Here is a 25,349-nt window from a genome sequence, read left to right as displayed (position 1 = left end):
TCCCTGAGCCCAGCCCAGCATCAGACCACAAACCCAATACCCAGAGTTGATCCCTGAGTCAAGCCCAGCATCAGACCACAAACCTGATACCCACCAATAGTTCATTTCTTAGCCAAGCCCAGCATCAGACCACTAACCCAATACCCAGAGTCCATCCCTGAGCCAAGCCCAGCCCAGCATCAGACCACAAACCCAATACCCAGAGTTGATCCCTGAGCCAATCCCAGCATCAGACCACAAACCTGATACCCACCGAGAGTACATCCCTCAGCCCAGCATCAGACCACTAACCCAATACCCAGAGTCCATCCCTGAGCCAATCCCAGCATCAGACCACAAACCTGATACCCACCGAGAGTACATCCCTCAGCCCAGCATCAGACCACTAACCCGATACCCAGAATCCATCCCTGAGCCAAGCCCAGCCCAGCATCAGACCACAAACCCAATACCCAGAGTTGATCCCTGAGCCAATCCCAGCATCAGACCACAAACCTGATACCCACCGAGAGTACATCCCTCAGCCCAGCATCAGACCACTAACCCGATACCCACAGAGTCTATCCCTGAGCCAATCCCAGCATCAGACCACAAACCTGATACCCACCAAGAGTCCATCCCTCAGCCCAGCATCAGACCACTAACCCAATACCCACAGAGTCGATCCCTGAGTCAAGACCAGCATCAGACCACAAACCTGATACCCACCAATAGTTCATTTCTTAGCCAAGCCCAGCATCAGACCACTAACCCAATACCCAGAGTCCATCCCTGAGCCAAGCCCAGCCCAGCATCAGACCACAAACCCAATACCCAGAGTTGATCCCTGAGCCAATCCCAGCATCAGACCACAAACCTGATACCCACCGAGAGTACATCCCTCAGCTCAGCATCAGACCACTAACCCAATACCCACAGTCAATCCCTGAGCCAATCCCAGCATCAGACCACAAACCTGATACCCACCGAGAGTACATCCCTCAGCCCAGCATCAGACCACAAACCCAATACCCACAGAGTCGATCCCTGAGCCAATCCCAGCATCAGACCACTAACCCGATACCCACCAAGAGTCCATCCCTCAGCCCAGCATCAGACCACTAACCCAATGCCAACTTAGAGCCCATCACTCAGCCCAGCACATCTAGCAAAGACCACCATCAGCACAAAAGGCAGTTGATGCATCTTTTTATAACAATGGCGATACAAGGGGCATGGTCACACATCTGAAGTGACGTCACATCGTCGTAAATTAATTGTTGCAAAGAACCCCTCTTCACACAGTCTATGTCCACAGTTAAGCAGTTTAAGTGGGAAGCATTTGGCTATGTTTTCATGCATTTGCACATTTAATGTTCCAGATTGCAAAAGACAAGCTTCCATGTTTAATAGATTAAACATATAACAATAAAGTTCTTATCTCTGTCCACTTTTTTCTCCCACAGTTCCTTCCATCCTCCTTCACCATTTCCTCCATCATGTCGGTTAAATCAGACAGAGTCCAAAATAAATGGGCGGCAGTGAAGGGTCGCCTTGGATCTTCTCAGGACTCGGATGGCCCCCAGGAGGCAAACCTGGAGAACGCAGACCCAGAGCTATGCATCCGCCTGCTGCAGGTGCCCACCGTGGTCAACTACTCTGGCCTGAAGAAGCGCCTGGAGGGCAGCGAACAGACTTGGATGGTGCAGTTCCTGGAGCTCTCAGGGCTGGACCTCCTCCTGGAGGCCCTGGACAGGCTGTCGGGTCGTGGGTGCTCGCGGATCGCAGATGCTCTGTTGCAGCTAACATGTGTAAATTGCGTGAGGGCGGTCATGAACTCCTCCGCTGGGATACACTTCATTGTGGAGAATGAGGGATACGTGCGCAAGCTATCTCAAGGTACAGCGCTTATTTGTTTGGATGCACATTTATTAGATGGCATATAGAGGAGCTGAGCTGGTCATTTAATGGGGACACCTTTAACTATAGCCCATCGGTTGCTGTGCTATTTGTCTGTGATTCTTTCCTCCATTTATCAGAGTGAAGTGACCACCACGTCAGGGCTACTAACAACTAGATGTACTGCACTGTAGTGGTATTGGCAGCACTGCTGGGTTAAGAATAGTGCCATAGGCCAAGGAGATATATATATATATATATATATATATATATATATATATATATATATATATATATATATATATAAATAAATAAGAAAGGGAACGGCATGAAGTTGATCATTGTAAATACTTAATCATTCATTCATTCATTTATTGACAATAGGCTCATTTTTCAGATTAGTGTGGATTACTTTCAAATAATATCAAGGCAGGGGCTTTAACACCAGCAAATATACCTTGATCATGGTTCACAGGTCACTTAAGCCAGTAAGACCATTGGAGACAAACACAAAATAGCACTGTTAAAAAAATAACCATTTTAAAAGATGGATTATAAAATATAATTTTATATATTGCTTTAAAACAATGTATTTTTAAATACATTTTTCTTACTGTATGAATGACCAAATAGTCTGAGTAGTTCGGAGTAATTTACAGAATAAACCTCCATGGAGCAGTATGCTAATTGAGGCATTAACAATTTAATAGTGTCAATTCAGAATAAATGATATACATGTAAAAATGTAATTTGGTAAAGAAAATGACAAATAAATCATCACACTATAAAACAGAGGCATTCACACATGAACCCTCTCTTTACCAGCCAAGGCTGAATACGCCTAGTATTTTGCCAGCATCTTGGCACTCGTCTTACCCTGCCACACAACCACAAATTTATGGGCATAGGTGTGCCAAAGACTTTCACTTACATATGGGCTGGATTCCCAGACAAGGATTAAGCATCATGTTTTCTTTTCCATGGAAATGCTTTGTACTCTAGGACTATCCTTTCTGGGAAACCACCCCCAATTCGCATACCTTCTCATTAGTAAATTCAACTGGTTTAAAAGGGGATTTTCAGCAATTGTTAATTATGAGATACAATGTCGTTTACAGTTGTGTAGCGTGAAATGGTGTATAGAGACTATTTCTCAATGAAATGTACAAATGTACACACATATACATACATACATACATACATACATACATATATATATATATATATATATATATATAAAAATAAATAAAAAAGAAGCACTGCCAGTAGAATGGGATTCCCCCTTGGAGTGATTGCACTCTATCCAGTCCCTTTGGGATGAGTTCAGTACCTAAAATCACTGACATTCCTGTAGCTGTATGCAATCGTGTCCTCACACACTCCTTACAGCAATATATAAACAACATAAAGTCTTCCCAGAAGAGAGGGGTGAGCAGATATCTACAAACATCCAGATTCATAATTCAGACATTAAACCCCGACATTAAAGTTTAAAAACAGTTATAGAAACTTAACACACATCCAATCAAGTGCCGTCTAGCTTACAGCTCAGCCTAGTTTCAAAAAGAACAGGCATGTTTTTCTTTCCCCTCTTAAAGGACCAAAGTTCATATTACATCCCCTAAAAAGCAGTCAATCAATTCCATCGAAAACCAAAAAGAGCACACGGGAGCACACAGAGAAGACAACAGAATGGACAAAGACATGTCGGAAGGGCTAACGCCACTAATTTGTTATTTGACCATCTCTAGCTTTGGATACCTCAAACACTATGGTGAAGAAGCAAGTGTTTGAGCTACTGGCTGCCCTCAGCATGTTCTCCACCGAGGGACACAGACTGGCCCTGGATGCCCTGGACCATTACAAGGCAGGTGTTGATCACAAGTAACGTACAAGTCATCTCCACGTTTGTGTTTGCTTGTATAGACCAGACTACCTGGAAGTAAAACAGGCCTAGGAAATTCAGTAGGGCTTAAGTTGTAAGGTTTGGGATTGGTGTGGGTCTGGGAAGCCATTCCAATGTGGATCACTGTCGCTTAGCAGATCTTCAGAAGCTAAACTAATGTATGTGTCATTTATTTTATTTGATATCTTCTTCAACCTTATCCTAAAATCTATATTTCTGCATTTTTATATGGATCATTACCACTGTAGCTTACATTATGTTCATGTAGTTCTCCAAATCCAGTCCTGGGGAAACCCCTGACCTACCTGGTCTGATTTATGGGTGGAATAACTTCCACTGTGCTGGCCAGGCAGGTCCATTAGACTGTCCGGCTGAGACCCACTGATCAGAGCACACATGAAGGAGCTGTTTTACCTTGCAGGCTGTGAAGACTCAGCAGTATCGCTTCAGTGTGATCATGAATGAGCTGGAAAGCACAGACAACGTCCCCTACATGGTGACTCTCCTCAGCGTGATCAACGCCCTCCTCTTCAGCGCTGACGACCTTCGGGAAAGAGACAGAATGCGCAAGGAGTTCATCGGTACACGCATTTACCCCTCCCCTCCCTTCACTTCACCTGAGCTGCTGTCTCGCTCGTTTTAGTGAATCTACAGCCATAGCCATAGCTTCGTGTGTGTGTGTGTGTGTGTGTGTTTGTTGTCTGAGTACTGAGACTGTAACGTCCCCAATGCGAGCTAGCTAGCACCCAAGTCACCTGATTGAGGCCAGCTGTGCCACAGGTCGTTGTAATCTCTCAAAACATTCAAAAGAAACACACCAAGACATGTTCCGCTTCTCTGAGCTGGGAGTGAGACTGTGTGCAGATATGTAGGTTTATTTCATTCAGCGGTTAACAGGCAGGTAACAGGCAGGCGGAGCTGGAGCAGACACGGGCCGGTGGAGCTGCTAATGGCGGCTGTTCTGAGCTGCAGCTGCTTCATTAAGCTTAATTGCGCTCACCTCGCTGAACTCCGTCCAAACAGCCTCACAGTCTCGGGTTTTGGTCGTGAGTGTTTTGAGTGTTTTGAGACTCTGAGCCTCAACACGACTGATGAACATTGGTCTGTTTTGTCTGTCAGGATTACAGCTGCTTGATGTTCTGCCAAAGCTGAGGTGAGTTACTTTATTACAATGATGATGATGATGATGATAAACAACTGGATATTAAACCTGCAAATATTACAAATATTACAAACCTCTCTCTGTCATATTCTCGCTCGCTCTCTCTCTCTCTCTCTCTCTCTCACACTTTCTCATTGTCTCTCTCTCTCTCTCTCTCTCTCTCTCTCACACTTTCTCATTGTCTCTCTCTCTCTCTCTCACACTTTCTCATTGTCTCTCTCTCTCTCTCTCACACTTTCTCATTGTCTCTCTCTCTCTCTCTCACACTTTCTCATTGTCTCTCTCTCTCTCTCTCACACTTTCTCATTGTCTCTCTCTCTCTCTCTCACACTTTCTCATTGTCTCTCTCTCTCTCTCTCACACTTTCTCATTGTCTCTCTCTCTCTCTCTCTTTCTCTCACACTTTCTCATTGTCTCTCTCTCTCTCTCTCTTTCTCTCACACTTTCTCATTGTCTCTCTCTCTCTCTCTCTCTCTCTCACACTTTCTCATTGTCTCTCTCTCTCTCTCTCTCTCTCTCTCTTTCTCTCACACTTTCTCATTGTCTCTCTCTCTCTCTCTCTCTCTTTCTCTCACACTTTCTCATTGTCTCTCTCTCTCTCTCTCTCTCTCTCTTTCTCTCACACTTTCTCATTGTCTCTCTCTCTCTCTCTCTCTCTCTCTCTCTTTCTCTCACACTTTCTCATTGTCTCTCTCTCTCTCTCTCTCTCTCTCTTTCTCTCACACTTTCTCATTGTCTCTCTCTCTCATTCTCATTGTCTCTCTCTCTCTCTCTCTCATTCTCATTGTCTCTCTCTCTCTCACTTTCTCATTGTCTCTCTCTCTCTCTCTCTCACTTTCTCATTGTCTCTCTCTCTCTCTCTCTCTCTCTCTCTCACTTTCTCATTGTCTCTCTCTGCCTCTTTTTTGTATTATTCTCTCTCTCTCTCTCTTTCTGCCTCTTTTTTGTATTCTCTCTCTCTTACTCACTTTCTCATTCTCTCTCTCTCTCTCTCTCTCTCTCACTTTCTCTCTCTCTCTCTCTGCCTCCTTTTTGTATTATTCTCTCTCTCTCTGCCTCCTTTTTTGTATTATTCTCTCTCTCTGCCTCCTTTTTTGTATTATTCTCTCTCTCTCTGCCTCCTTTTTTGTATTATTCTCTCTCTCTCTCTCTGCCTCCTTTTTTGTATTATTCTCTCTCTCTGCCTCCCTTTTTGTTGTATTCTCTCTCTCTGCCTCTCTCTCTCATTTTGTATTATTGTCTCTCTCTCTCTTTCTGCCTCTATTTTGTATTTCTGTGTGCCTCCGTCTCCCCCTCTCTTCCCTATACCTCTGTCTATTTGCCTTCACTCTCTTTCTCTTTCTGTGTTTCAGGGAGCAGGAGGACGAGGACTTGATCATCCAATGTGAGGCTTTCGAGGAGGCCATGGCGGAGGATGAGGAGGAGCTGCTCAGGCTTTATGGAGGCATTGACATGAGCAACCACCAGGAGGTCTTCTTCACACTTTTCAGCAAAGTGAGATCGGCTCTCATGTCTCCTCTCTGTAAAGCAGTGCTGAACGTTTTGCACACATGCGCATAGCCCACCGATCTCAACACATCCAGATCCCAGATAAGCGCTCCGATATGCTTCTGTTTTTCATCCTTCACCTAGGAACGCCCTGCAGATTCCCTCACTTTGATTTTGTTTATGTAGTTTGTTTGTTTTCTTGATTTGGTAAATTGGTTCTAGATCCAGTACAGAACCTAGCATTCAGAGCTTATCATTTACACACACTGTAAGTACAGCTATGCTAATGAATACTCTTAATGTATAATAACTATCAGAAATACGCAATACCCTCTTTTTTTTCTAGACAAAAAAAATACTGACTGGTTCATATTATTTCTGTAAAGGCTGTTTTTTATTTAAGTGGTTCGTTTGACATGAGCATCTAATAGTAAGCTGTACTGCGTAAATTACTCGACTAACCCAAAGGACAAGACCCACAGCTAACAGTATGACGTGATTGGATCAGATCAGATTTGATCAGATTCATTATTTATATATAATATTTTTTTTTTTTGGGGGGGGGGGGGGGGGGGGGGGGGGTCCTCTCTGATATCTGATCCAGCATTTCCACATTGATCCTGACTTTGGGTTGTGGTTTGGGGTTTTATTTAATGCAATAATGATAAGACATTCGAAAATTGTTCGATTGTTGCATTCCCAGCTGTGGATGGGCCGCTGTGCTCTGACTAAAATGGTAGGAATTAAACTTCAGAATTCCTTCATTACAAGTAAACATGGCAGTTTCACCAAATATTGTAAGATCTGGTACCAACTGAATGTTGCATGCGGCCTGAAATCATGTGTAATGGAGTATGTAAGACCATATAACCCCTTTCTACCCTAGATCTCATTCTAAAGGTTGGTGATATACAGGGTCCTGTTATGAAGCTTTTGCTTAGTTCCACTCTCTTTACCCTTCTAGGTGAGCAGCTCCCCTGCCTCGCTGCAGCTATTGTCCATCCTGCAGACGCTGTTGCTGTTGGGACCTGAGCGTGCTGATATCTGGCAGGCCCTGGAGGCTCTCACTAACCGCGCTGTCCTGCTGGCCCAAAACTGTGAGTGAACTCTACAGTAAAATCCCATTCAGCATGCAGGTCATTTGGAAGTGTGTACACATGGTACTTAAGTCTTATACTCATTCATTTTAAAAGTTGGGTGTTCGATATTTCATACTGTTCTCAGTTCGCCACATTTCTTTTCTTATGAGTTTGGTTCAAGTGGGGTTCAGGTTAAGATTGCTTACAGTGGCTGTCATGAAGTACTGTATGAAGCACATTATCTTTAATTAGGCACAATATTTTAACAACCAAAACAATCTTGGTAATCTGTTGGGCAAAAGTGAAGTATAGTGAAAAACAAAGTACACCCTTGTTGATTCTGATTTGATAGATCAAGACAAAAAATAAGTTAACTACAATCTCAAATCAACACCGCACAACATATTTCTCCATGTCTTTTATTTAACAAAAATTGGTCCCATGGATAAGTACGTTGTAGAACCACCTTTAGCTGCAATATCTTTAAAGGGAATGGGTTTTCCGTAGGACTTTCAGTCTCCCACATCGTCCTGGAGACGTTTTGTCCCACCCTTCTTTACAGCTGCGGTTGCTTCAGTTCATTGGGGTTTGTGGGCATTAGTTTATCTCTCTTAAGCTCCTACTACATCATATAAATTGGGTTGAGGTCTGGACTTTCACTGGGCCTTTGCAACTTCTTTCTTTTTTCCGCCATTCTGTTGTAGATTTGCTGGTGTACTTGGGATCATTGTCCTGTTGCATGACCCAATTTAGGCCAAGCTTTAGCTGTTGGATAGATGGCCTCACATTTGACCCTAGAATGCTTTTGTATGCAGTGGAGTTCAAGGTCAACTCAGTGACTTCAAGGTGCTCAGGTCCTGAGGCTGCAAAACAAACCCCCATCATTACACTTCCACCACTTGTGAAACTGTAGAGTAAATAATCACATGTTGAAATGTGTTGTGGCATTCGCCTGAGGTTGTAGCTACCAGATTTTAAGACCTGCTAAAGACCAGAGTTTAACCATAGAATGCAAAGAGTACATGACTGTGGGTGATAACAGGACAGAAGTATATCGTGCAAAGCTTTTAGAGCTGGGAGTGCAATCACTTCTAATTTAGAATGGAGAAAATAATTGTGTTCAAATACTGGAGCACCACTGAGCTGGACAAAGATGAAATGATAAACTTCTGAATTATTTTTGTATTATTTTTGGGTTCTAGCTCAAATGGAATCCAGTGAGAAGATCATGCAGCGCCTTGTCTTCTCCAAAGATGCCGCCCCAAGCTCCCATTACATAGATGGTCCTCCACTCATGAGAACGGACAAAGCAGTTCAGACTGAACTGACTGATGAGGGGAAAGACCGTTTAAGCAAATCACCAATGATTAGCCAGTCACCAACTCACCAAATCACCTCTGCACAGAAGCCATGCACCGCACAACCTCCTCCCCCGCCACCACCACCACCTCCGCTGCCTGGCATGGCTGCTACTCCAGTCTTGACACAGCATGCACCTCCACCACCACCCCCATTACCGGGAATGGGCATGCCTCCTCCTCCTCCACCACCACCTTTACCAGGAATGGGTGTTCCTATGCCTCCACCACCACCACCTTTGCCAGGAATGGGCATGCCTCCTCCCCCACCACCTTTACCAGGAATGGGAGGACCACCACCACCTCCGCCGTTACCAGGGATGAGTCTAGGAGGACCTCCACCTCCACCTCCCCTGCCAGGCATGCCTGGCCCTCCTCCACCTCCACCTTTTCCAGGAATGGGGGACATAATAGTGGCCCACAATGTTCAGTCTCTGGGGAGGACTTACTCTGCTCCAGTGAAGACTGGTCCCTATCCCACGCTCAGGATGAAGAAGCTTAACTGGCAGAAGCTAAACTCCAGAGCAGTCACTGGTGAGAATGCTGTGTTTGATATTTGAAGGAAAAACTGCATCTAGAAACATTCTGCTGGTAGTTTTGGAGTGCCTTGTTGCTTGTTGACCTTTCTTTTATTGCTTGCAAGGTTGATTTTTATACTGAATAAGGCATTCATTTGTATTGTCTTTGTTGTTGGCAAATGCATAAAATGACCTCAAGCTACATTTTAAAGTTAATAGCTACAGACGTTATTTGATAATTGAGCAAATTTGAACAATCAATGATTTTAATAATGATTATTCAACTATCAATAGTCTTTTTTTTTTTTTTTTTTTTTTTTTTTTTTTTTTTTTTTTTTTTAGCCTAGTCATGAAATTAATGCCATATTTTCTTTTAACATGGAAGATTTAAATGTAAAAATAAGCCATGATTGATTCTTTGTTTCGTATAACTGCCCCCTAATGCACATGGTAACACAACATGCAGATATGTTGTATTTGTGTGTTTTTTGTGTAGCAAATGTCTCAAATATCTCGGCCGTTCCTCCTGTCTGTCATAGATGGCCACTGCATATGGGCCTCAGTTCAGACCGACAATGCCCTGGAGCCCAACTACACCAGCATCGAGCAGCTCTTCAGTCTACCAGTCGCTGAGCCTAAGGACAAAAGCCCAGTTGCTCCTGTCAAGAAGGAACCCAAAGAGGTTTGCGACTGCTTTCTCAGATGCCTGACCCAACTAAGAGTTGTTCTAGGAATCGTTTATGATCGTTTCCATAATTATTTCATGACTCTCTTATAGATTTCTTTTATTGACCCCAAGAAGAACCTGAATCTGAATATCTACCTTAAGCAGTTCAAATGGTAAGCTGGCCAGGCTTTAAGCTGATTAATGTGGAGATGGACTCCTGCCAATGGAATATCTTGCTCTTTATTGCTAATCCACTTTATCCCCTTAACCCCTCCAAACAGCTCTAATGAAGATTTCGTGGCCATGATTCAGAAAGGAGACCGTTCCAAGTTTGACGTGGAGGTGTTAAAGCAGCTTCTGAAGCTCCTTCCTGAAAAACATGAGGTGGGTCATACTCTGCTGAAATAAATTTGCAAGCAAGCTATTGGTTGAACAAGCTAAACTTAGCCTGAAAAAGAAAAGAGCTTCCCTGGCAGCTTCTTTTTCTGCATCTCTTTGCAGATCGACAACTTAAACTCCTTCCAGGGGGATCAAGACAAACTTGCCAACGTTGACCGGTTTTACATCTTACTCCTCGCTGTTCCCCGGTAATGTCCTCATGTCATACTTGGTGCTTCGTTTCGATAATCGTGAGCTTTGGAATCAGTCTGTGCTTTTTGTTTCATTCCTAAAAAAAAAAGGGGGACGTGATTTTTAAAAAGTCCATTAATTGTGACCCTGGAGTTCACATCACTTGTGCTCCTGCCCACTCATATTCTCTCGCTGTCTTTCTCCTAGCTACCAGCTGAGAATCGAGTGTATGCTGCTGTGTGAAGAGACTGCGTCTGTGCTGGAGATGCTGAAGCCTAAAGCGGAGCTGGTGGAGGCGGCGTGTGAGAGTGAGTGTGAGCAGTGGCACAGCGTGGGAGTTTTGGCCTCTGCTATGCTTCTCCACCCAGATTGCTTTTTCCACAGTTGAGGCCTCGGCTGACTCACCATCACTCACTCACTCTCTGAAAGCGGCTGAGGAGTTTAGACTGAAAGCACTCCGTACAAGCTACTCCTTTGTCTCTCCCGCTGTGAATCGTGGCATTAACTTCGAGGTCACAGAAAAAAAATTATCATTATTAAATAAGATGTTGTTCTCCATGCCTTTACAGATGTACATGTGCAGCCTTAGGATTTAGTTGTTGCCCTGTTATCAGTCTTAACAAAAGATGCATTCAGGCTGAATGGTAGTGCCTGCATTTCGAAAGGAAGCACATTCCTAATGGATTAATGCTTCTGGGGGTGGGCTGAGGTGAAGACAGGAATTTCGAGAGGAGCTGATTTCATACATGCGCACACAAAAGCTTTGTCGAGATATGCAAATTTTTCTAGACCGGTCTCCATGCCAAAAGATTTTCTAAAGCAACCCTGGTTTCTATGAGGGAAGAAAAAATATTATCCATCAGTCAAATACAAACCTCGGCCATAAATTCCTCTGATTGCACAGGACTGCGGTCCAGGTGGCAGAAACTAAAAGGCTGAGTCACCTTGAAATCACATATGAGTGCTATGATAAGTAGTAGTTAGATGAAGTCAAAGGCTTATTTCTCATTTGCACGTCTGGACCTTTTGTGCATTAAAATGAGGCTCAGATACCTGCATATGTAGATCTACATGGTGTGCAAAATCTATCAGACAAAGGACAACAGTTGCGGTTGCCATTGTAGTGCAAGAGTTGCACAGGTTGCTGTGGCTGAGTTCAATTTAAAATTGTTTATGTAGCAGTTTTCTCTGGAGATCTGGGTCCGAGCATCTTATGAGCAAGTCACAGTGGCAAAACCTCCCGCAGATCAAGAGGAAGAAACCTTGAGAGGAACCATGACTCCAAAGGGGATGAATTTCTATCTTCCCAACTTGTTCAGTAACCGGATAGCAAATGAGTAGAAACTGTTCTTTAGCCTGTTTGTTCTGGACTGGGTGCTGTGCTGCCGCCTGCCAGATGGCAGCATGGTGAACAGACAGTGTGCTGGGTGACTGTTCAACCTAGTTTTGTGGGTTTTCCTCAGACATCATGACTGGATTAATAGTGGTCTTTAAATAAGCTGCATATATTTGGTATTCGAAGGATCGTGTGTGTGTATTTCCCTACTCAATCCAACCTAATGCAAGTTTAGCAGTTTGTTTGGAGCAGGCTTAACGGTAGGACTCTAGCCCACCATTCCCAGAACCTGGTGTACACTGGACAGGCAGGTCTGCTTCATGGAGTATTGTTGCAGCTCAATGTTAGCTGGTCTTGAGGGGTCTTGGTGTCTGTCTCCCCCTGCAGGTCTCAGAGCGAGCACTCTACTGCCAAGCTTCTGCAAACTCATTCTTCATGTTGGAAACTTCCTCAACTATGTAAGAACGTTACACATTACTACCACAACAGTCTTGAAATTGAAGGAGGGCAGTTACCAACAGTTTATTGGGGTTTTTTTGTTTGTTTGTTTTTTTATTATTAATTAATGATGTGATGAATGACTAAACATTGTTCTACAGGCTGTTTATAGGAATGTACTGTGGTTATACGTTTATCTCTTTTCTTGGCTAGGGAAGCCATACAGGAAATGCTGAGGGATTCAAGATTAGCTCACTACTGAAGCTGACTGAGACCAAATCCAACAAGGGCCGCATCACACTCTTGCACCACATCCTCGAGGTACAGAAAAAACGCAGACATGACATTTAAGCTGTATGTATGTATGTAGTTCTTCCCAAATGTACTGAAATTTCCTTTCAGAACAAATGTAGTCGATCAGCCTAGACCTCTTTTAGTGCCTAAAGTTTTTAAAATTCTTTTCACTGCAGTTATGTGATTAACAAATAATGGAAGCGTTAAGCCACCATTCATCCTGGATGCATAAATGATCAAATGCTAGCCTCAAACGGTGTTTATATAACTTTCTTGCTTTTTGAAACTGTGTTGTTTACTGTTTGTCTATAAATGTACTTGTCAATTTCTATAGAGACGTCCTACTATGTCAGAAACCACATGCAATAGGGGTGTGAGAAAATATTGATATATACAGAAGTATCACTATTGTATGTTTAGCAATACTGTATCTAATCTCAAACGCTTCTGCTTTGTAACTAATGGTTCATGGCAGACAGTGGTTCATTTTAAGGCTGGGGTGACCCATCGAGATGAGTCCTCGTTTACAGAAATGCATTGATTTGCATAATGTGCGCCAGCGCAAAGATGGATACAGTCACTGAAAACATGGGTTTTTCTGGAGACTCTCCTTCATTGGCCCATGTTAAAAAGTCATTTCTGCCCTGCTGCTGTTATGGTAACATTGCGTTGCCCCAAGCATTAGAATTAGATTATTCAGATGTTTTCTATTTTTCTGAGTTTCTGTCTTTTTAATTGCTGTGTATGAGTGAGATTTTAGCTTAAATGCTTTACAGTCCATAGCAACAGGCCATAACGTTGGTTTATTTTCCTTGCACTACATTGAGACAAGAATACATTTGCCGTTTATTAACCTTAATCACATATTACTGCAGCGATGCAATTCCAAGTTGAAACCATTTGAAGTGTTATGTCTAGAATTTAAGTTAAAATAGTGATTCTCCATTTCAGGTAAAGGGTTGCTATGACCTAAAACAGAGGTTACCTGTTAACATTGAGGTGTTTTTTGTTGCAGAATAATGTCCTGATATGCATACTGTGTGGTTTTAGGAGAAGATGAAAATGAAGAAAAATTATTATGGTTAAATTAATGTAATCGAACACATGCATACAACAAAACTGTAGTCAGATTAAGCTACTAATAAAAATAATTGTTAAATTAATCCTCTAAAATGTAGTCATTAGGTGCAGCCCTAGTTAATTTTGTGGCATTTAAACCCTGCCTCCTAGATAGCAGTGTTGTACTGTCATACATTTCTTTCACAGTATCACAATACATCACAAAATAGTTCTGGCCAGCACACAGCCCTAATATGCAAGCTGATTGTGATTGCTTAATAGCTCGGTGGGGTTTAAAGCAAGGGAATGTGTTCGGGATGCTGCTTGCATGGTGCTAATTGGTGGGTAAAAGCTTCTAATGCTTGTTGGCTGTTTCTGCCTTGTATATCCAAAACAAAACTAAGCAAATTTCAGACACTAAAGAGGTTTGCTTTGCTCATTAATGACTTTTACTAGAACTAGATTTTTGTGGTGTACTGAACAACTATACTACTGATAAGCTGTGATAAGTCTGTGGTTTGAGACCAAAAGCTGAAGTCATGAATTAAGGGTGTGTGCGCGCGATGATGATGAGGTTACATTTGAAATGTATTTTCTCTTCCAGGAAGCAGAGCTGAACCACCCGGAGTTGCTCACTCTGCCTGATGAGATCGAGACCTGTGAAAAAGCAGCAGGGTGAATACAGTGCTCTGAGTCCACTACTACCTGTACTACTGAGCGCAAGTTCTTTCTGTCTCTTTGGTTTGGTCCTGCTGTTTTGTGTGGTCTAAGTGTAGTTGTGCTTCTATCCTAGGATAAACCTGGAATCTGTTCAGGCTGAAGCCAGCGGGCTGTCCAAGCGGTTAAGGGACACAGAGAAAAAAGTCTCGTCCTCTGTTCCAGATGTTAAAGAGCAGTTCTTGACCGTTATTGAGGTGTGTGGAATGTACTGTCCAATTTCTTTTAAGGATGTTCTACATATTAAAAAAAAAAAAAAAAAAAAAGATCTATAAAATTGGGCAAAGGAGAATAATTTGGCTCAGTTTTGGCTGCTACAAATGTTGTGCAATGTGCTTTTGTCCATTTTCATGCACTTTATTAGGAACAGTATACTAATTCTGGGTAGGTCCAAAGGCTCAATTTTTTGCAGCATCAATTTCATAACATTTCTTTCCGGCTCTGCGCTATATTAACAAGGTTGCATCGAGTTAGTCCTGCAGATTTTTCAGGAGCACTTTCAAGCAGGGGGTCTCCTGTTCCACATCCCAAGGGACCCACAGAAGATGGGTCAGTTGTGGCCAAGAAGAGATGGACATGGTCAGCAATATTCAGTTTGGCTGTGGTTTTCAAAGGATGCTTGATTAGTATTAATGGGCCCAAAATGTGCCAAGACACCAAGGCAAGTAGGGTTCATCAATTCATGCTGTTGGTGCCAAATTGTGACCCTACCATTAGAGTTTGTGCCCTCAGCAGAATCGAGATTCATCAGACCGGTCAAGTTTTTTTTTTTTTTTTTTTTTTTTTTTTTTTTTCCCTCCCCATCAGTTCAGTTTTTGTGAGCCTGTGCCCACTGCAGCCTCAGCTTTCCACTCTTGGCTGATGCTCAAGTGAAGCCCGACCTGGTCTAAAGCTCCTACAATCATTTAGAGCCACCCCAACATTTTACAACCACATTCAATATTTATTATATATGGAAATCTAGTGCGAGGTTAAACCGGTCCGTTTGAGGTACACAGGCTTTCTATGTTTTTCTTCAAGTTCTTGTTTTCCTATATCCTTAGGAGAACTTTCAGGCATGTAAAGCTTTGGAGGATCGCTTTGTTGATATAGACCGGAAGAAAGGAGACCTGGCTGAGTATCTGTGTGAGGACGCAGCCCAGCTATCGCTAGAGGAACTCTTCAGTACCATCAAGACATTCCGAGGGCTTTTCCTCAAAGCCTTAAAGGTGATTTTATACTGACCTTTTTATGATTTGTAAATGAAAATGTATATCCAAACCCTACGTGTTATTCACCCACCCCACCCCAGTGTTTATCGCCAATAGCTATAGGTTGTTACATTGGGTTGCCCATTAGTCATACTATAGCAAGGCCGCAAGATTTTGCTCTCAAAATAGCTTCCTCTCTCCTCTCATGCTGACCTCCTTTACTGATTTGGTTTTGTTTGTCTCTTGCAGGAGAACAAGATCCGTAAAGAGCAGGCTGCCAAAGCAGAGAAGAGGAAGCAGCAGCTGGCAGAAGAGGAATCCAAGCGACAGAAAGGAGAGAACGGCAAGATCAGTGAGTGACTGATGACTGAACCATGTCCTGTTTCTGATCTCATACAGTCTAGGCTCCTGTGAGGGGATAAGTGAAGTAGTAGTGATTGCAATATTATTGAAGGTGCAGGGCTAAAAATCTATGCTTTCAGGTATAATTTGAAGATGTAGACAAAGGGTTGTCAGTTCTGGTGCTGGAGGCCAGGTGTCCAGTGATTTTATTAATTAGAATTTATTTTGTCCCTGCTAAAACACATCAACTCATTATTAAAGCAGCATTATGCAATAATTGGTATTTCTTGCTTGTGGAAGTGTTATTCGCGCTTTGAGCCACCCCTAAAGGACATGCTTTACACATGAATTTTTGGGCGATCTAAAAGACACAAAACAGGCATTAAAAGTGAAAGAAGCATGTGGACTGGGATAGTAGATACGGCTCTGGTTTTGCAACGTTACATAGCTCTCGCAAGCACTGCCCACCTTACCAAAGTTACACAGTGAGGTTGGAGCATTCCGACCATGGAGTGGCAAGAATAAGAAGGGATGCTATTCTCCCTAGTGTAATCCGTGGAGCGTCAACATGATTTTGAAGGTGTTATTTTAAGGTAAAGAAAAACTACATAATGCTGCTTTAACTGATGAGTGGAGCAGGCAAAATGCCAAACATTGTTGGACTGTGGCTGATGTCCCCTGTAATCATGCATTCATGGTTAAATGTAAAAGTTATGCCATTAAGTCTTAAGTCTTTTGTTGGTATAGCTTTGGGTAACTTGCACTCCGTACAACAGATGGGGGTTTAATTCCATATCTAGCCAGGCACACCATGGCAAGTACTAAATTTACTTCAGTAAGGCTGCATTCCACTCAAAAAGCCTTTCCATCCCAAGGGAAAAGACAGATTCTGTGGGTTCTGCTAGGGTTTTTTTTTTTTTTTTTTTTTAAAACAGATGAGCTCTGCTGCTCATGCGTCACATCTCATCCTCTTCTTGTGTTCTGTCCTTTCAGTCAGAAGAGGTGCATTACCTCAAGAGGATGGCTGCATCATCGACCACCTGCTGGCGGACATCAGAAAGGGCTTCCATCTCAGAAAGACCCGGCCCAGGTGCGAAACGGAAAGTGCCCCCTCTAGTGAAATACGTAGGGATACCGGGCAGCCTGGTAAGGACAAGACAACTACGCGCCCTCCACCATGGCTTCGGTCCATGTGTCTGAAGCCACTTCCTCTTTTCATCTCCTCTATTTCGTGATCACTCCTCATGGTATTAACTAGATGGTGTTTACACACAATGGTAGTAATTGCACCTGATACACTGTATGGACAAAAATATTGGGACACCTGTTTATTCATTGTTTCTTCCAAAATCAAGGGCACTAATAAAGAGTTTATCCTGCTTTTTGTAACTGTCTCTACTGTCCAGAAAAAGCTTTCTACTAGATCTTGGAGCATGGCTGTGAGAATCTGATTGCATTTAGCGACAAGAGCTTTAGTGATGTCAGGATGTTGGATGATCACCACCCCAACTCATCTCAGAAGTACTGGATGCTGCACAATCATTGCAGATAACGCAGTACACACTGCTATTGGGCATGGTGCCAAGAGCGTGTGTATGTGTGTATATATAGCCGCTCCAGAGAGTCCTATGCTACAGGGACTAGATAAGCTGTGTATGTGAACATTTGCACATCTGTGCCAGCAATGGGAGCAGCTTAAAGTAGCTGAATGCATTTGTTAGAAGGGGTGTGCTCAACTATTTGGACATAGTGTGTATCAGTGTTTTGAGAAGAAATGGAGATGAAAAGTGGCGTGGGGTTCAGACAATTGGACTGAGTTTTAGCGGTCACCGCTGTCCACGTTCCTCCAGCAAGCCAGTAGCCTTGTGCTGCTGCTTCATCTCGCTGCTTCTCACCAGACACAGCTGCTTTTGTTGCACTGATATGTCAGTGATGCGCTAGCATGGATAATCAGAGATTTTGTTTTTGCGTGCATTAAAGCACATGCGTCCCACGGCAGCTTGAAACTGGGCATTTTGCTTTAGCTGTGTCCCATGTATCTCCAGTAAAGTTATTATTATTATTAATATATAATAATATATAATTATTAATAATATAAAATAAAGTTTGAATGCCTAGTTTGCAAATAACCAGCACCAACAAGCCCTCCACTCTAGCGTTCATGTTATATGGCACACTCACTTTTTTTTGCTTGTTTTTATTTAATATTAAATAAACAGTGATCATTTTTCTTTAAAAATATTATTTTTATTTTTATCCAAATAACTACTTAATAGTTCTGTTGATCAGACAATCAGGTGGGCAATTCCAGTCCTGGAGGGCCAGATTCCTGCACAGTTGTGCTTTTCTTACTCAAGCACACCCAATAACCTCAACGCTCCTGTTAATTGTGAGGTTTAGTAGGTCTGCTAGAACAAGGAAATCCCTAAAACTGTACTGGACTCCCGCCCATCTTTCCCACCCCTGGTGTCAACCCAACTTTCCACCCAATTTAGTTGTGTCCAACTCAACCCACTAGCTAGCTCCTCCATGTCACTTATGGTCTGACTGCATCTTTTCAAACTTCTGTTAACTCCGAATCAGTGGACAACTGAACATGCATAGAGAAGAGCACTGACTGCCAATTCCGTTACATCAGCTAACGGGTGCTCATGTTCACTAGCGTCACTCTGAGTGATTGAGAGAAGAATCATCCTATTGTGCCCATCCTAGGGCCAGATATGCACTCCTGGATTTCTGACCACTGTGGGTCAAACTCAAGACAAAAGGCCAATGTTTAGATGGGTGTCATTGAAGATCCTCAGACATTTTTAGTGTCTTTGTTTTTTTTGTTTTTTTAATGGAGCTTAAAAGCTAGCTTGTGCCTCATTAGCACTAACTGCATGCCTAATTCATCACATGCCTGCCTCAAACCACACTGAGTAATCTTTAGTGAGCTTGCTTATGCATGATTTACTGCTTCAGATAAAAATGGACAAAATCAAATGTTCTTGGTCCGTTTTTGTCCAATTCTGCAGCGGAGTAAAATTGTCCAGTCGTCACCGCCACTTTGTGTTTTTTTGCTAAACTGACTTCTCACTCTCATTCTCTAACAGCAAGTGCCAGGCCTGTAGAAGGAAAAGTCACATCGTCTGTGGCCCAGGACCTCCCTCCACCTCCTCCTCCTCAGGTAAAGGAGAAGGCCGCAGAAGGGCCAGTCAGCGCTTCCTCCACCAGCCCCCAAGAAGACGCAACCTCAGCCAGTGACGTCCAGCTCCAGCCTCAGGGAGTGGGGGAGTCCCAGGCAGGCCTCTCCACTGAGAAAGCCCTATCTGAACAAACGGCACCACTAAAGGAGCCTTCAGCAAAGCTTTCTCCAGCTCAGGGCCAAACAGATGATGATGATGCAGGACCACAGCCAATCACTACTGAAACAATTACTAAGGAAAACTGTTCCTCAGACCCTCCACTGCCGCAGAAGACCTCTGAAGAGCTCCCTCAAACAACGTCTGTGGACGTGCAACACCCTTCGCCAGAGAACCCTGTGCCTTCAGTGAACCCATCGGCTATAGAAGATCAAGCTGTACCAGAGCATAATCACAACGATAACAATAGCCAGTGTAAAGGCAACGGTGGTTCTCCTGAGCCATCACTGAAGAATGCCAAGAACATCGATTCTGGCATTAGTATTGGCTCCAGCGGGAACGGAGAAGGCGAGGAGGTTATCCGTGAAATGGCCCCAAAAAGCAAAGACAAAGCTGAACAGAGCCGTTCAAGCGGCAGCCAAGCAGACACTAATGGAAACCAAGCGTCTCCTGGTAGTAAAGAAGCACAGCGGGGGTACGATGTACCTGAAGGAGCGCAAGCTAGCCAAGTCCCCTTCGGCCCTCCTAATGCTCTGCCTAAACAGCACAAACTTCTCAGAGGGAAAAAGAAAAGCAGTAATGAAGGTAACCTATTCACACATTTTAATTCAACTAATAAAGATCTTGCATGTGAACAGTATGGTCTGAAATTAAACGTGTATATAATGTGTTATTTTTTCAACAATTTTACAAATATTAAAGGTTGGTAAAAACCAAATATTAGTATTTTAATATTGTTTGATCAGTATTTTGTCGCCGCCAGGCGAAAATCTTGTATCTCTCTCTTTTTGCCTTTTATTTCCCCACTTTATGACCTGTCCGGTGTCAAAATCGCATCATGAATACACCAATAGAAATGTTTCAATATGAATAAAGTCTTCTACGTTGGCTTCAATTCCAAGTTCCTTTTCCTGTAAAGTTGCAATTTTGGAGATACAAGATTTCCGCCTGACAGCGAAGGTTTCTGTTTAAAGGAACATTGCTAAATTTTGCTTTACAAGTTATGTAACTCATACTTGTGGAGCTACCATCATTGGATATTTTTTTGTTGTTGTTCATTGTTTTACTGACAGTTTTATGTCATGTTGAAATAAATATCCAGTCATAATATTGTTACAAACATGCGAAGATGTTTGTAAAAACCACCAATAAATGCCATTGGGTCCATCAGTGTGTCTCTCTCTCTTTGCCCCTTTTAAGCTGGGGGTAACAGCGAAGAACACAGTAAACATAAACAGGGCTGTGTGTTGCAGTAAGGTAGGTCACATGGCTGGATGTGTGACTAATGGGGGTCAACCAGCTGAGCGTCCGAACCCATCTCTTTATAACCGACTCCATTCAGTGTCTAACAAAAGGCCTGTCTGTGTAACAAAGTTTGTGTGTGTTTGTGGTTTTTAACCTGCTGTCGTCCGACTCCATTAACAGTCTGATAATAACTGTTGTCTGTGGAAACGAGAGTAATCGAGCTCTTGTGACCTTTTTGTCAAAGCCTCTGAAGACCTTTGCCTGCTGACTTGAGCTTCAGTTATCTGGAGGCGCTGCGAGAGATAACTCACGTTTCTGAGTATTGCCTTGTTTGCATCATTAAATCAGACGTCTGGCCTGTCGTGGTGTCTGCGTCAAATCAATCTGGATCACATGCTTTCTTATAAGTGTTTGATCATTCTAACTGTTGGGTAATTGTTTCCCTGGGGCTTTACTTTAATCAACAGTAACTTCTATTAATGTCCTCATTCTGCAGTACAAATACTAACATCTCGTCAGCCCCTGCCAGAGGGGACTAATATATCTTGTAATATGATTCCTACAGATAATCACATCAGATTAAGTGGTGATGGGTGTATTCACAGATACTTTAAACATGAATCTCTGCTTATAGAACTTATAGAAAGAGTATTGAAGGAATTAAGAGTGCTGACATTTTGATCTGGTTAAGATTGTGGCTTTTGCGTATTTAAGATATGAATAAGCAAGATTTAGCTTAATTCCTGAAATGAGCTTTATTTGATTTGGCTCCCTTAATGTAATTTGTGATAAGAAGGGGCTCAGTCAGATTGCTTATGAGCTTGTTCTTGTTTTGATCTATGTTTATATGTATTTATTGCCATTGCAGGAAGAGCCAGGAAACGGAAAACGAGAGGGAAGAGATGAAGCTTTGCTCCCGAGACTCTATAATCCTTTAGGCTTATTTGTAATTAGCTTTTTCAGCTCCCTTTAACTGTTTGCACACAGCACTCTCTGAACAAAGACTGAGCTTTTGCACCTGCTGCTGGACCAAGTGACGACGAGTCAAAGAAATTTCTATACCGAGTTAGGAATGAAGAGCTTATTTTTTTGAAAATGTTGAAAATGCTAACTTCTTTAGAGTTGAATATGACCAAGTAGTGCTTTCAATAACTCCCTTTGTATGTGGTATTATAACTACACTTCTACACCAGATGCTTGTTTACATATCCTCTATCTATATTTCTGGAGACAAATGTATTAATAAGGAAGGTTACTTTTTTTTTTTTCCTTTGTATTTCCAAGTTGAGCAGTATAACTTGCCATCCCAGACACATAGACGTATAAGAAGTATGCAAGACTTCAACATCATGAACTAAACTGTGTATATTTCTAGGATAAAGTTTGCAATATTGTATGAATATTGAGTAAGGCTTGTTTTGATAGTGTTCCATATCTGAGCTCAGTGTACGGGCATCAGAACACCAGAATTTGGACCAATTTGATGGTACTTATTGACAGAAACAGGAATTTTTAGTCATTTGTATTTGATTGCAATGTTTAGAAGAAATGAAGAGCCAAGAATCTCATGAACTAATCTTGCACAGATTGTCCTCAAGAGCGCAATGCATGGACTGAATCACACGTTCAGCAAGGCTGGTCCACCCCAAATGCCCTTGTGCTAAACTGTCTGGAAAACTGGTGCGTTGTCTGTGTTGTCAGTAATGTAAATGTATTATTTATGAGTATATGATGTGAGTTAAGAAAAACAAAAAAAAGATTTTAGTTTAAAGGATCCAAAGTGCTTCATGAAATAAAGGCAGCAGCTGATTGTGAGAGATGAGTATGGTGTGGTTATTGTGATTTACGCAAACACCTGTTCAGCTGAGCTGCTTGTTGAATTTACAGTATGACCATAGAACAGCGATTCATGTAAATTGCTTAATTCACTGGTCGGTCAAGACCTGTCTGATGGCAGTCCGAGTTGCAAGGCACAACCTAACACACTGTGTAAAATTTGGACATTTCTACCAAGTGGAATTTTGGGTGGAGGATCATACCAGAAGCCACTCCTCCCTAATCTAAGATCCTATCAATTCCATTTCTACCTTGTGTCTATGAAAGTCACCTGCCACCTCCCCTTTAACCCAGTCATTCTCTCATCATTCCTGGCTCTACACTTCAGGGGGGGGACTTCCTACCACAAAGAAAAGCTGCCCGAACTCCAGCCCAAAGTGTTCCCAGGTTCCCCCATAGTCTTTTTCCATAAGCACCTTCTATTCATGAACAATTGACCTAAGTGCAGATACAGTGGGGTAACTTTGTTTTGAGGAGCTAGTGGTTTAAATGTCTGGGAAATTGATACAAGGACAGTTCATTTAATACAATTACATGCTGTTTCATCCAACCCAGAACTAAATACATCAAACTGTCTGCATTCAAGTACGTATGATGAGTGAAGGTTAGAGAAGCATGTTGAGTACAGCAGCAAATATTAGTACATTTTTTTTTAAAGATTGTATCTACATGACATCTGTAGCAGGGCTTCCACCGGAAGTGTGAATACAATGATTTAGGACTGAATTCTGCAGCTTAAACATGTGACTTGAGCAATGTGAAGGCCGCTTTAGGTACAAAGTCAGTCTTCAGGTTGAATGTTTAACTGCTTCAAATTCACAGTTAATGTTGCTGTGAGAATACAATGATGAAAATTAGGATTTACAGTAAAGCTGCTTTCCACCCTGTCGCTACACTGTAGAACCTAACCTACTGCACTTCCTAATGAAATTAGTTAACCTGACTTAAACATTACAGAAAATTGGGATCACTTCATCTCATTAAGCCAAACAAAGACAGGTGATTTTACAAGATCTTGCAGCTTCACTATTAGCAAGACTGCAGCTAGATTGCTTTGGAGACGATCATGCTCCTGGTGGGAATTTACAAGAAGAGAAGCTGAACTGTGGAGTAGGAACAGAAGCAGCTTTTTTGGCCACAGCTGCCCTTGTGAAAAACATTAAATAAAGACGCTGCAGAATGTGGACACGACCCTGTTGCAAGATGCTTCCTCTTGGTACTGGAAAGAGCTCACTTATTGGTTATTCACAATGTCCACATTACAATTTCCATGAACACGGCTGATTTGATCAAAACGTCAAGGCGAGAAACAGACAGCTATCCTGATCACCTCACACCAAATGATCAAGATGACGGGAGCGGCTACAACTCTAGCAAGACTAGCAAGAAAAAAATTGCCTGCGACAGTGAAACCACTTGAAAAGTCGTTACACACACCTTGAACATCTATTTGCATACCGAGTGTGTCTTTCTCCCCTCACTCAGCATCAGCGTGTAGTCATTCTCCCCAGGCTACCTTTCTTGAATGTATGTTTGTATTTTTATTATCATTTTTATATGCTGACAAAGTACTGCAGTTGTTGTATTTGTAGATTAATAACAGCCAGTTAAAAATGAAAGACTAAAATCTTAATTCAGATATGTTAGGTGGGTGAAAACGTTTGGGTGAAAACATGCCCTTATATTCCCTACACACTGAGCATTGGATGAGGGTAAAGGGAACTACAGCTGATAAACAGGACTTCATATGGAACATTAAACATGAAACAGCACACACTCTTCAGGACCACATGGCAGGGAAGTACTAGAGCGGCTGGAATGAACATTATGTCAGAAGAGTCCTTTGAGGAGGCCAAGCACTTTATTAGGAATACTGTACTCATAGTGGATAGGGCCTCTCTTTGCTCTTAAAACAGCCTCAATTCTTTGTAGCATGGATTCTACATGGATTTTTTATTATTAGAGACACATTATGCAATTCCTGTAGATTCTTACAGTAGATTGTGTTTCTCAAACACATGTGTCGTGTCACGTTTGTAAAACCAGTTGAGGAAGATCTTTGCTTTTTTGTCATGGTGCATTATCAGTAGCTGTATGAGTAATAGGATGCACCAATCTGCTACAATGCTCAAATAGGCTGTGGCATTCAAACAGTGATTTATTGCTATTATGGCCCAAAATGTGCCAACATTCCCCACACCATTACACCACCTCTGCCAGCCTATACAGTTGATACTATTTACGCTAGGGGTTTATAGTGTTGGTGAGTAGAAATCAAGATTCATCAGACCAGACTTTGTTTGTCCAGTCTTCAGCTGTCCAGTTGTGGTGACTCTGTGCCCACTATAGCCTCAGCTTTCTGTTCTTGGCTGACTATAGTGGAATCCATCATATTCTGGTGCTAATGCAAGTTATTTGTCTCAACTTTGGACGCATTGTGAATTCTGAGTACAGTTCTGAGTTGTTACCTGAGTTACTGTAGGCTTTCTGTCAGCCTCAAAACCTATATTATATAAAATGTTTCTTATTTATATAGCTTTTTAAATCAAATCAGCATGGAACAGAGTGCTACAAAAATAAATGATAAAATACAAAAAAAATAAAAACCCACTTTAATTAGACAAACAAGTACAATCTCTGATTGTGTATATTATTGGTAAATTATCGCCACTATATACAGTGAAACAACACAACATCAACAAAGCACCACTCAAGAAAAAATACATGAAAATGGGCAAAAAAAAAAGAAAAAGCAGCAACCAGGCAAAGATTGACATTGAGAAAACAAGGACCTCATATTTGAGGGGTTGGTCCTGTTCCTCCTTTCTGTTCTAATCTGTCCTGTTTTGGAAAAGATTTTCTCTGAGGGGACAGATGTTGCTACAATACACAGCCTAGGTGCTATCACATGTGTAAGACATG

At 42.3% G+C, this 25,349-nt stretch overlaps 2 protein-coding genes across 2 annotated transcripts in view; both read left to right on the top strand.

Annotated features, from left to right (window-relative positions):
- The window catches only part of inf2 (inverted formin 2), a 28,495-nt gene extending 23,554 nt beyond the window's left edge, over nt 1–4,941 (top strand). Inside the window, exons 2-5 of the mRNA XM_072689762.1 lie at nt 1,446–1,878; nt 3,630–3,745; nt 4,206–4,365; nt 4,904–4,941. Of these exons, the coding sequence (XP_072545863.1) occupies nt 1,479–1,878; nt 3,630–3,745; nt 4,206–4,365; nt 4,904–4,941 (714 nt within the window). The 5' untranslated portion in view covers nt 1,446–1,478. The remainder of the gene's footprint in view (nt 1–1,445; nt 1,879–3,629; nt 3,746–4,205; nt 4,366–4,903) is intronic.
- A 1,409-nt stretch (nt 4,942–6,350) lies between these two features.
- Nucleotides 6,351–22,406, top strand: LOC140563940 (inverted formin-2-like). The gene is made up of 16 exons (XM_072688896.1): nt 6,351–6,440; nt 7,399–7,531; nt 8,716–9,405; nt 9,929–10,071; nt 10,168–10,229; nt 10,338–10,440; nt 10,558–10,643; nt 10,834–10,934; nt 12,350–12,420; nt 12,614–12,721; nt 14,358–14,428; nt 14,547–14,667; nt 15,514–15,587; nt 15,910–16,012; nt 16,996–17,092; nt 19,098–22,406. Exons 1-16 carry the CDS (start codon nt 6,351–6,353, stop codon nt 20,054–20,056), a joined length of 3,012 nt encoding a protein of 1,003 aa, XP_072544997.1. The 3' UTR covers nt 20,057–22,406.
- Nucleotides 22,407–25,349: the final 2,943 nt, after the last annotated feature.

This window comes from Salminus brasiliensis, chromosome 10 (genome assembly GCF_030463535.1).
Source record: "Salminus brasiliensis chromosome 10, fSalBra1.hap2, whole genome shotgun sequence".
NCBI classification, from domain to species: domain Eukaryota; kingdom Metazoa; phylum Chordata; class Actinopteri; order Characiformes; family Bryconidae; genus Salminus; species Salminus brasiliensis.
This window is presented reverse-complemented; position numbering and strand designations above follow the sequence as displayed.

What these genes read in the sequence shown, in the direction of transcription:
- LOC140563940 (XM_072688896.1), top strand. Translation starts at nt 6,351, where the DNA reads ATGGCGGAGGATGAGGAGGAGCTGCTCAGGCTTTATGGAGGCATTGAC. An exon ending in TCTTGCACCACATCCTCGAG is followed by an intron (nt 12,722 to 14,357) that starts GTACAGAAAAAA and finishes TTTCTCTTCCAG; the next exon opens with GAAGCAGAGCTGAACCACCC. An exon ending in AAGAAAGGAGACCTGGCTGA is followed by an intron (nt 15,588 to 15,909) that starts GTATCTGTGTGA and finishes TGTCTCTTGCAG; the next exon opens with GAGAACAAGATCCGTAAAGA.